The 12916-nt window shown below is 38.6% G+C and overlaps 1 protein-coding gene across 1 annotated transcript in view; it reads right to left on the reverse strand.

The window, feature by feature from the left end:
* CIMIP6 (ciliary microtubule inner protein 6) overlaps positions 1 to 12916 on the reverse strand; it is a 31086-nt gene that overhangs the window by 14537 nt on the left and 3633 nt on the right. The window contains exons 2-3 of the mRNA XM_014842994.3: positions 12469 to 12679; positions 5132 to 5285 (exon numbers count right to left, since the gene is read on the reverse strand). Coding sequence (XP_014698480.2) covers positions 5132 to 5285; positions 12469 to 12679 — 365 coding nt within the window. The remainder of the gene's footprint in view (positions 1 to 5131; positions 5286 to 12468; positions 12680 to 12916) is intronic.

Below are 12916 nucleotides of genomic sequence, written 5' to 3' on the forward strand. Positions count from 1 at the left end.
GATTGACCTTTTAGCAAGTCTTTCCAAAGCATTCAACTTTCAATATTTTATGGAAACAAGTGTCTTCTTTTCATATTCATTTTAATTGATCAGAATGATGAATAAATGAAAAACAGTAGGATATATTGGAGTATATGAGGAAGCCATTTGGTTTAAAACTAATCAGCCTGTCCTTGTTTTTCCAGAAAGACCTGATGTGGCCTACTGAGTATGCATTGTATGTCTGCTTTAAACAATTACAATGTCCCAAAGCCAAGAATGATGCCCTTAAAGATGGAGGTGTTGCCTCCCCCATGTCAGCATTTCTTTAAAGATAGTCATGTCTTCCCAGAAACGAAGGATTAATTACTGAGCTGCTTTAACTCATCTTGTGGCCACTGACCTGCTGTGCTAGCCAAGTATCTCGTGACAGTAGTAAAAGAGATACTCCTGTCATATGTGATGTTTTGCTCTTTGTTCCAAGACAGTGTATAACCACTCTGTACACCCCACTTCTTGAGAGAGCTTCCTTCCTTGGTGGCAAAGTTCTCCTGGGCTATAGTCTTCAAATTGGCCTATAATAAACGCCAATTTTGATTTATAGATTGATTATGGATTATTTGCATCAATAGGAATACATAATTAAGTTATGGAAATACAATAACAAGCACACAGGCATAAATCAGTTTGAAAAGAAGCATGACTTTCAGAGAGCATTCTCTGTCTCCTTGGTCTGAGTTTGATGCTCCTTCTCTACATCCTTATATCATGATAGCATGAGCAATGGGAGATAAAGTAGGTAGATTCAGTAGACCAAATAGGGCTTTGCAGGCTATGGTGAGGAACTTGAAATTTATTCTATGAACAGTGAGAAGTAACTGGAGGATCTAAAGGAGGCAAGCGATGATGTCATTTGTGTTTGTAAAAGATCCTTCTGACGATGGTGTGGAAACATATTCTGGAGGAGAAAGAAAGGAAGCAGGATAATAGTGGCTGCTATACATTGGTATGAAGATTTGTGATATATTCTGGAGATAGAGATGTCAAGACTTTCTGATGGATTGGATGTAGAGGGTAGGGAGTTTTGGAATGACTTCTAGGTTATCAAAACCTGAGCACCTGGAAGAAAAGAAGTGGCATTTATTGAGATGCGGAAGACTGATGTGGGATAGATTTGGATGGGGGAAATGAAATGTTCTATTCTAGTCATGTTAAGTTTGAAAAAGAAAAGAAGAGATGTTAAGTAGGTGGTTGAATACATGAGCTTGAAGTTCAGTGAAAGGGCCAGGGCTGGAGAGAGAAATTGGTTCTTATGTTAGTTCCTTTGACTTCAGCCTTAAATTTCTACTCCTTGTCTCATCTACTCTGGGCGGTATCTCTTGAGTACTCTATGTTAAATAATGATATTAGCACCCTTCTCTTCTGCTTCCATCTTCTCTCAGTTGTATATTTAATTTTCTTGTTAAGGCTGACAACATAATTCTGTTCTGTAACAATACTAAAATTTTCCATATTATGTCTATAGATTGATAGTGAAAGTTGAAAACTACTAGAATAGCATTTATAATATAATTAATGAATTTTGTTCACTTAAGGGCCAAATATTATGCTAGGACTACATTTCCTTCTCAGTGAGTCCAATGCCAAGTGCGAGTTGGAAAAAAAAATATTCTAGTGTCCATGTCAAATAAATCCTGTTTTCTGGGTTAAAAATTATTTCCCCTGAGGGGCAGGCCCAGTGGTGCAGGGGTTAAGTTCACACATTCTGCTTCAGTGGCCCGGGGTTCACTGGTTGGGATCCCAGGTGTGTACCTACAAGCACGTTGTAGGTCCTTGACAAGGACCTTGACAGGCACCGCTTGTCAAGCCATGCTATGGCAGGTGTCCCACACATAAAGTAGAGGAAAAAGGGCATAGATGTTAGCTCAGGGCCAGTCTTCCTTAGCAAAAAGAGGATTGGCAGCAGATGTTAACTCAGGGCTAATCTTCCACACACACAAAAAAATTTATTTCCCCTGACAACTTTGAAGACAGTAACACCACTGTGCTCTTGCATCAGTGCTGCTTGATTCCATATTGATTCTTATTCCTCAGACAGTAACTTATTTTTCTTTCTCTTTATGGAAACTTTTAGAATCTTCTCTTTGTAATTGTTGTTTTGCAATTTCACAATGATGTATAGACATCTATTTTCCCTTCATACTTGGAAGCACTCAGTAGACCCTTTCAATCTCTCTCTTTTATATTGGGAAACTTTCTTCTCATTATTGTTCTAGAGGCTATGTAGAGTACTGGTTATTATTAGAGGTACTGGAGTCAGATTATCTGAGTTTAAATACCAATTATTTGCTGTGTAGCCTTGAGCAAGCTATTTAAACTGTGCTTGCCTTCTTATCTGAAACACTTATCTGAGTATTAATAGTATTACTTTACTATTATATTGCATAGGGTTGGTGCGAGAATTAAATGAGTATATATTTAGAAAGTTCCATAAACAGCCTGGCAGATAGTATGTGCTCAATAAATGTTATGTTTTGATAATTATCTTGCCTTCTTTTTTACTCTTCTCTTTTCTGGAGCTCCAGAAAAGCTGGACTTCCCAGACTGATTCTCCATTCTGCTTTTATTCTCTCATATTTTCTAGGTTTTCTTTTAGACATTATTCTGGATGCTACTTTCAGAGTGTGTTTTTTTTTTTTTTTGAAGAGTGGCACCTGAGCTAACAATTTTTGCCAATCTTCTTCTCCCCAAGGGCCGCCAGTACATAGCTGTATATCCTAGCTGTGAGTGCCTCTGGTTGTGCTATGTGGGACCCCACCTCAGCATGGCCTGACGAGTGGTGCCATGTCGGTGCCCAGGATCCGAACCAGCGAAACCCCAGGCCGCTGAAGCAGAGGACGCGAACTTAACCACTTGGCCACAGGCTGGCCCCTCTAGGTTTTTGTTCTGTTATTTTATGCTCTGCGATATTTCCTTGACTTTTATCTTCCAAACCTTAAAAAAAAATTTTGGCATAACTCTTATCTTTGGGTGTTCGTTCATAAATTAAGACTAAGATAGGAGACCAGCTTGAATTACTACAGTACGTGGTGTGGTAGCTGAATTCTGGCTAAGACACTGGGCTCTAGTAGTCTTAATGCGGGGATGTGGTGGAGTGCTCATGACCGGAGCAGTTAAGAGACGAACTTTCAAGTACCCTGCTGATTCTGTGCTCCCCCCTTTCCATTCTTGCCTTTTGTGTGCCTGCTGATGGAGCCTGCAGCTACTTTGGGGTTTTGTCAAGAAGATTGGCTCTTCTTTGCTACCTCTCCTTCTAGGTATTCTAGGCTATTTGCCTCTTTGCTCTTTTTTATCCAGTAAGGGTCTTCCATTTCTTCCCACATTCCAAAAAGTTCTTCCTTCCATTCTCTTCCCCTTTAAATGACAGCAAAACAATCGACCCATAAAGGGTCTCTCATTTAATAGGGTCTTGGGAGACAGGGGATTTAGATGATTCTGCTCAGTCTACCATTCTCAATCAGAAGTGGAAACTTTATAAACTTTCTAAATGGGCCATTGCTACAGATTACCTAACAGCTAGCCCTCTCCATTAACTACCACCCTTGAGGTGGAAATCATGCTGAATATGACCACTTTGTAACGTGCTGGCCTTCAATCTAAAGGTCAGGCTTCAAGGTTAAAATGAAGTGAAGGACTGTTGAACTCTAAAAGTAATCTTTGTTGTCTGCTGTCGTGTTCAGAAAATTATTTGAAGTTTAGCTTATGATCTTTTGCATCATAAGCTAAAGCTAAGGAGTGAGGACAAGAGTGGGTACTCCAGAAATATATTTTTGTTTTGACTTGATCCTGAACTTCTTTAAGACTTGCTAAATCCTACTCCAGAAGTAGAGATGACTAGGACATCGGTGAAGAAACAGATACAACTTGAATAAACATGAAAGTCTTAGTTTATTAAAAAGGCATTGTCAGGTAAAATAAATTTTAGATCTGAAAATATTTTAATAGTCTTCGTAACAGTGTTTCCTAAGTTATGTTTTGTGGGATACTAATATGAGATGATCTCCTGAAAAAGGGTAAGGTGGTCAGTAAGTGGGGGAAACAGCATTCTTTATTCCCCTTCTTGGAAATTCATTTTGCTTATGCTCAGAATAAGGGTTTTAAGAGTTCTGTAGGAAAAAAAAATCTGTTTAACTTTATAAATTCAGTTTTTGCAAAACTTATTTGACCACTTCCCCTATTTTTTTGAGCAGTATCTATAAACATCATAAAAAACTAGTGTTGGGGCTGGCCTGGTGGTGTAGCAGTTGAGTTCGCACATTCCACTTTGGTGGCCCAGGGTTCACCAGTTTGGGTCCCGGGCGTGCACCTGTGCACCATTTATCAAGCCATGCTGTGGCAGGCATCCCACATATACAGAACGGGAAGATGGGCACAGGTGGTAGCGCAGGACCAATCTTCCTCAGCAAAAAGAGGAGGACTGGCAGCAGATGTTAGCTCAGGGCTAATCTTCCTCAAAAAAAAACCAACAAAAAAACTAGTGTCCCTCAGAGGGCACTTTGAGTAATACTGCCATGTAGTGTTGCCCACTATTTGTGTGTGTGTGTGTGTGAGGAAGATTGGCCCTGAGCTAACATCTGTTGCCAATCTTTCTCTTTTTGCTTGAGGAAGATTGTTGCTGAGCTAACATCTGTGCCCATCTTCCTCTATTTTACGTGGGATGCTGCCACAGCATGGCTTGATGAGCAGTGCTAGGTCTGTGCCTGGGATCTGAACATGCAAACCCCAGGCCACTGAAGCAGAGCATGCGAACTTAATCACTACGCCACTGGGCTGGCCCCAAGTGTTGCCTACTATTTTAATAGTTCTAATTTTTAAAATTTGGTGGCAACAATAACGAGGAGAACACTACTAAGTTTCTGACTTGGAGGCTGGTGTTATCAATGATCAGTACAATTTTTATTATGTTACATTAAATGTATTTGGAGATAAGCTGTCCACCAGGAATGGATAAAGAACAAACTTGTCAAGGGCTGCACTTGCTGTATGTCTATTTTCAACTCTTGTAAAGTAGTGCCAGCACATCTAATACATCTTAACTTGACAGCAGTAACCTGAGAAAATGGAGAAGAGGTTTTACCACTGCTAACCTTACCTATTCCACAAGAAGGTTTTTGCAACTTGCTGTGTTTCACTGGCAAAACCGGTGGACATGATGGTTTTTGAAAGTCACTCCTCTGGGTGCTCTTAGTGTCATAAGGTGGTTGCAAGGGATGTTCCAGTCCTTTACCATGTGACCACCAGTCACCCTTTATGGAAAAAAATTGGAAACTTGAAATTGGATGCTGTAGGACATTTTCACGTGCTGTTTGATATCTATGAATGTTCGGTAATTTGATTCAACAAATTATTGGATATTCTAGTACTAAAACAGAGTTCTGAGATCTAGGAATAAATATACTTTCACAAAGACTGAATTTCTTAAAAGGCACCTAAAAATGAATTATCATGTATTTTTAGCTAAAATATTGCTGCTAAGTTCTTAAACTACCTTCTATCAACAGATGGAGTGGTAAAAATAAACAAAATAGTTATATTTCTATGTTTTGTACTATAATTTTATATACGTACACATGTATATGTATATATTAAATATGATTTAATTTTTAAAAATCTTCTACACTTTTCATTGTGGTAATACAAATAATGTGTTATCATATGAGACGGCGGTTTTTGAAAGTTTTTAGTCCATGAACCACACCATAAAAGACATTTTATGTCATGCAAGAGCACACAATGCATGCACATACATGAAACTAAAAATTTCACAAAACAATACCTATTCTTACTACAAGCAGTGCACTCAGCTATTTTTTCTTTTTTTTTTTTTTGCTTTTCTCTTCAATTTCATTTCACAATGCTGGCTGCAACCCACATTGATTTATAACTCACTAATGACTGAGTTTGCAAAACTTTTTTGTTCTAAGAGGAAATATCTCCAAAGTTATTGAATTTTCGATTGTAAAACCTCACCTAGGTATGCATAAAAGGGAGAACTGATAAATTCTTCATTAGAATATATGACAATTTGATGTCTTAGAAATTGAGAAAACAGTGCGGAGAATTATTACTTGATGTAATTTTAACCAAAATTTTTTAAAAATCTGGTTTATAGGTAGAAGTAAGAGAATCTTGGGAGAAGACAACTGTGCCACCTAGGAGCTCTTGGACATTATTAGAGAATGAACGTTACCTACCTTGGGCTTTAAAGAAAAAGATTAGTCTTTTAAAAAATCAACTATGATTCCATAGTCAGAGACTTTAAAAATATGATTCATGGGGGATGAGTATGAGATTCTAATAAGTAAAATTCTGACAATGCAATTAAACCTACATTGATATAAAAAGTTAGAGGCATCTAAAGAACCCTATGTGGCTGCATAGGGAGTCAGCTCTCAAACAAAATCAATTTCTGGGGCCAGCCTGGTGGCACAGTGGTTAAGTTCGCGTGTTCTGCTTCAGTGGCCCGGGGTTCGCCAGTTTGGATCCCGGGTGCAGACATGGCACTGCTTGGCAAGCTATGCTGTGGTAGGCATCCCACATACAAAGTAGAGGAAGATGGGCATGGATGTGTTAGCTCAGGGCCAGTCTTCCTCAGCAAAAAGAGGAGGATTGGCAGCAGATATTAGCTCAGGGCTAATCTTCCTCAAAAAAAAAAAGAAAGTTTCTAAAAAGACAGGCAGGTACATACAAAAGAGAGGTGCACAATATCAAATTCAAAAGAAAATTTAATAGAATCAACTTGTCAGGAGATTGTCAAGAATCTTAGATAGGACAAATTCATGAAATATTGCCAAAGGCAGCAAAAATAAGGTTTTCTGGGGGAAAATTTTTTTTGCAGCAAGAAATCAAGTAAAGGCTAAGAATTTGGAGGAGAGTCCACTGTTCAGAGCTGAAAGTCAGAACTACTCAACTTTAGGTTATTTCTTAAAGGAAATTATCTTCAAACTGAAAAAGATAGGATGAAAAAGGAAAGGGAACTAAACTGAACAGTTGAAAAAAGAGACTTCACTTTGCAACTTTAAATGAGTGTGAGCTTTTAGGCCAATGACAAATTATAACCATGGGTAATGAATGTTTGCAGAGATCAAAGAAATTAGGGAATTCTGGAGAATAGGAGAGATCCATTAATGCCTCATTTTTCAGAATGGAGTAAAAGGTGAACCACAAAAATTAAGACTACTTGATGTAGATCCTAGGAATTCTGGAACAGATTACTAAACAGATGGTGTCTTCTCACTATTTGGCTCAAAATAGTCACATCTTACTGTTGTCACAGTGCCTGCTTCTTGCAGCTCTCCTCTACTCCACAATTATGACAGTGTGTATTATGGCCCAAAGTCTAGGATTTGTAGACCTTGTCTGACATTCTCACCACAATTCTACGAGGTAGGTAGATCCGCTTTACAGATGAGAAAACTGCTGGGAGATTAAGTAACTTCCCCAAGGGATATCACCAGAGGCAGCAGAGCTGCCACAATTCAAACCCCCACCTATCTGTGCACGCCTCTGATTTCTAGGCTGCATTGCAACATCAAATCTGCTGTGGAATGCAAAGCCAGATAAGCACAAACTTATTTGAATTATTTCAAAAGTAAAAATAAAGAGGCTCTGAGAAAATATCCTGAGAAAGATCTTCTCTGATAAAGTTTTAAGGATTGCACTTCATTTTATCTCCTTTTGTTGATCAGAAACTTACCTTGCTAACACCTAAATTACTGGAAAAGTGCCTCTGGAATAAGCGAACTACTAGGAAAAGCCTGGCAGGCTTTGATTTTTTCTTAAATGACAGTTTAATGCAAAAGCTATCCTTAAAGCAGAGTTATCAATTCACCTTTCAAGAAGACGACTTTTTTTTTTCCCCCTGCTATATCTCCCCAAATCCCCCCTGGTACATAGTTGTATATCTTAGTTGCAGGTCCTTCTAGTTGTGGCATGTGAGACGCCGCCTCAACGTGGCCTGACGAGGAGTGCCACATCCCTGCCCAGGATCTGAATCAGCGAAACCCTGGGCCGCTGCAGCAGAGCGCACAAACTTAAACACTCGGCCACGGGGCCAGCCCCAAGAAGACTTCTTTTGAATTTAGAATTTTACCAAAATGGTCTGTTTGGTTCACAAGTATAAAGGAAATAATGAACATTTTTTCCTAAAGTGTGATTGATGACTTTAAGACCCCAGAGTTGGTCAAAGTGTTCTGATTAGTGTTGTAAATTGCATGATTCTTCACTTCCGTAGAATAAAATCCTACAGTTCAAAAAATGTTTTTATCTTTTCCATTTCTAGATAATTTGCCCTATGCCTGGAAAGTCTTGTTTATTCCTGGAAGAGAGAGTGTGCGCAGGCCCATGCACACGTGCATGACTTTTTGGTCCAAGCATTTACTCATCAGAGATTATAAGATTAAAGATATAGATGGAGACTCGTTCTTTCCTTTATCTCACGCTGAAGAGAAAGACTGAGAATAAAAACCTACTGCTCTGTGTGCCATCACTTACATTGGATTGTGAGGGGCTGACATGGAGTTATTTATGATGAAACAGGTCACACTGGGAAAAGTCCTCTAGTGTGATTGCTTTGTCTAGGCTTTGGGGGTCAGACTGCATCTTGCAGATTATGGAGGGGATTTTGACAAAGGAGATAGTTGTTCCCAGTACAAAAGTTTGGACCCATAAAGTAGAGGAAGTCTTCCCTTCCAGCCCAAGTCCTGTCTCCTCTCCTGCCCCAGGATAACATTCCCTGGGGCTCCGTGGTAGGAGATGCTTGGAAATTCCTGCTGACGGGGCTCCCACAAACCCCCGGCCCCTGGAAGGCCTGACGGACTTGCACTAGGAGCCCCTCAGCCACATGTGGAAACCTCTGTGAGGCAGTTTATGTTACACTCTGTTATCCCTAAGCCTTCAGAAATGTGTTAGCAAACATTACTTATCTTTCATTCTTTGGGAAATCAAGGGAGAATCCTCTGGGGACGTAGTAAAAGCAATCAGGGCATCCTGGAGAAACCAGTTAGGAGAATGCAAGCGGTGGTGAGCCGAGCTCCACAGCAGCAGCCTGGCCATGATGGCTGGTGGTGGTGGTGATCTGTGCCACATAAAATCATACTTTAGGGACTCCTAGGGCAATATGGACTTTGACCATCACCTTACACACGGACAATCACATTTTATTAGCAGAGGTTGGAGACTTTAAAAAACTGAAGTGCTAACTACAGTTACATTGTATTTCAATTCTCTCTTTTGCTGTGAATACCAGGAGTACTGAAAATATACCTCTTTTTAAGCAATTCATAATGTCCCCAATAACAGTTATTCCTAAACTGTGTTCTGTGGAACACTAGTTCTGCAGCATATTAATAGGTGTTACATAAAAGAGGTTTCCATAGTTAGGTAAATTTGGGAAATATTGAGATAAGCAAGTTAAACAAGGTTATTACAGGATTTCTCAGAACCTTTATATACGAACATGAATTGTGAAGCTCTGAGAAGGGTACTAGATAAAAATACAGCTTTTCCAAAATATATTTGACTCTGGAACTTTACTTCATTGAGCACACAGGCAAGGGCTAGTGCTCTAACAAATATATTTTGGAAAATATTGACCTAGTATAATTTCTTTTAAAATACAAATATTTAAAAATATAAGGCAACCAAACTAGTTTTCATTGGAAACGACTGAGCTTAAAGCTCCTTTTTCACTTTTTTTAGCACTCCCAATTTTATGTCCCTAGGAAGAACTGTATAAGTGATTATTTCATTTAAATATCTTGTAAATAACTAAAATTAACCAATCTGGTATTAGGTCTAAAGAGATTATCTTGACAAAATACATAAGACATGGGGCTGGCCCCGTGGCTGAGTGGTTAAGTTCGCGCACTCCGCTGCAGGCAGCCCAGTGTTTCGTTGGTTTGAATCCTGGGCGCGGACAAGGCACTGCTCATGGAACCACGCTGAGGCAGTGTCCCACATGCCACAACTAGAAGGACCCACAACTAAGAATATACAACTATGTACCAGGGGGTTTTGGGGAGAAAAAGGAAAAAAATAAAATCTTTAAAAAAGAAATACATAAGACAATAGATATGTCCATTTAAATATTTAGGCAAATTTATTTTCTTTACTCTTATTTTAAAGCCAGCATTACTATAAACAGCTTAATTTTTTTAACCAAGCTAAACTTTAAAAAGAAACTGGTCATCCTAAACAAAAGAACAAAGTTTACAAATATGTGAAATGAGCATTCTTTATTACTCCTTGGGTACTTGGAAATGAGTACATTTAAGGTTTTTTGTTGTTTGTTTTTGTTTTTTAAATATGAACACCCCCCTCAGTCCACACCCAAATCAAGCATGCTTTTAACTTCTGATGCCTCTTCGTCTTTGTAACTCCTCATTCACATCCACTGTCACCCTCTCTTACCTACCCTCTGACTTCATCTCAAACTCACTTTCACCATCTCTTAAAGGTCCCTGACTCATTTAGCTTTTAGCACTAATAAACAAAGATTCTACCGCTCCTCTGTCACCCAGTTTTGCTGATAACATCTCTTAACACTTTGTTCATTTATTTTTTCAAGACACCTACAAACCAGGAGTAAGAGAAAATCAGTTGGATTAAATTTTGCAATTTTCACATTTCTTATTTGTATTCTCGAACGAGCTTCTTTTCCTTCGTGTCACCGAGGGAAGGATGGGTTCAGTTAACGGTCCGATTTAAATTCATTCCCAAACTAGAGCTCAGGAGAGTCGTTCATTAACTTTTGTAAGAAATATGAGAACTTCACTAACCTGGGTTTCTGTACCAGATTTATTCTCCAGTGTAGGCCTGGTCTATCAATTTATTTTAAATCCCAAATAATTGTTTGTTTAAAAATAAAACAACCTTAAAACTGCCCTTGTAAGGGTTTGCTACATGATATTAAAGCATATTTGACTACAAGAATCCCTGCCCCAAGAAGATCTCACATTCCTACACAGTACCATGGTGTGCTATCTGTTTTACGACAAGAACAGTTGATGTGATCAGTATAGAGAGCTCACTCACTTAAATGTTAAGTTAAATCACAACTACACATAACTCACCACTACACCTAACCTTACATGGCAAAACGGGTTTAGCAGCTGTGATTAGACTAAGGATCCTGAGAAGGGGAGGTTATCCCAGATTATCTGGGTGGGCCCAGTGTAATCACAATGTAATCAGAAGAGAGAGGCAGGAAAATCAGTCAGAGAGACATTTGAAGATGCTATGCTGCTGGCTTTGAAGAGAAAGGGGCCAAGAGCCAAGGAATGCAGGCAGCCTCTAGAGCTGGAAAGGCAAGGAAACAGATTCTCCCCTAGAGCCTCCAGAAGGAACCAGCCCTGCCAACAGCCAATCAGACTGTTTTGTTTTGTTTTGTTTTGTTTTGTTTTGTTTTGAGGAAGATTAGCCCTGAGCTAACATCTGCCACCAATTCTCCTCTTTTTTGCTTAGGAAGACTGGCCCTGAGCTAATATTTGTGCCCATCTTCCTCTATTTTATATGTGGGACGCCTGCCACAGCATGACTTGACAAGCAGTGCTAGGTCAGCACCCGGGATCCAAACCGGCAGACCCCAGGCCACTGAAGCAGAACGTGTGAACTTACTGCTGTGCCACTGGGCTGGCCCCATTAAGACTGATTTTGGACTGGTGAACTCCAGAACCGTAAGAGAATAAACTTGTGTTGCTTTAAACCACAGTTTGTTTGTGGTAATTTGTAATGGCAGCAATAGGAAATTAATACAATAAATTATACCTTAACAAACCTGACTTGAAAGACAAAAAAATAATGGAATATATTTAGTATGATAGTGAATGAAAGTGTGGTTTGGCTAAACAAATAGTCCTGGGTCAGAAACCTGACTGTGACATTTGCTTGCTATGTAATTCCCAGATACGTTAATTTACTTCTTTTGAGTATGTTATCATCTGTAAAATATTTCCAATAATATCTCCTAGAAACTGTTGCACAGATTAATGGATATAACTTATATAAAGGATCAACTCATTCCTAGCACTTCATACACTTTCAATAAGCAGTAGCTATTATTTTATAGAAAGTATCTGAATTACTGAGTATCATGGGAAATTTTTATATTAGACTACGTGTCACAAATACAGTATTATAGAAGAGATTTCTTCAGTAACCCCCAAGCACTACTGAGTGGTTATAATCTGACCCAACTAGAAAAACAATTATTTGGATTCCTTCTATATATAGATTGCTTCCATATATATATATAGTACGCAAAAGTTATCTGCAAGAATAGTTCCAGGTTATGCTTTTAACTACTGGATTATTGAAAAAAGTGTTAGTCTGAGATATGTCATATCATCTAAGTAGTCTGCGACCAAAGTATCCTGTAAAACAGCTTCTGAATCTAAATCTGTATTTGTACGTAACAAACATCTGTCCAACCTGCTCTTCTGGCCCTTTTTTGGGATCTATGTAGGGAACTGGCTCATTGCACGTTCTTGCATTTGTGTTAATGAATTTCGCATAATATATACGTCCTCTCCTGACACATGGATTTGAATGCTGTATACTTTTTCCAGGTTTTTTTCCACGTTTGATTTCTTCTTTTTTTTCAGTTACATACACTATACCAGCATCTTCTATTTTATGCTGTCTGAAAAATAGAATTAAATAGCAAATCATTATCCCAATGAACATTATAGTACTGAGAGTCATAATTACATAAAATAAGACTTAAAAATATTTCAAGTATCAGTCAAGACAATTTAGGCTTTATTAAATTATAAGGGGCTTGTGCTATTAAAATTTTGAGAGGATATCTTCTCATTCTAAATCATGTAAGAGATAAAGAGATTTGTGTTAATAACAATTATTCGTGACAATATACCAG

Source organism: Equus asinus, chromosome 6 (assembly GCF_041296235.1).
Source record: "Equus asinus isolate D_3611 breed Donkey chromosome 6, EquAss-T2T_v2, whole genome shotgun sequence".
Lineage (NCBI taxonomy): Eukaryota > Metazoa > Chordata > Mammalia > Perissodactyla > Equidae > Equus > Equus asinus.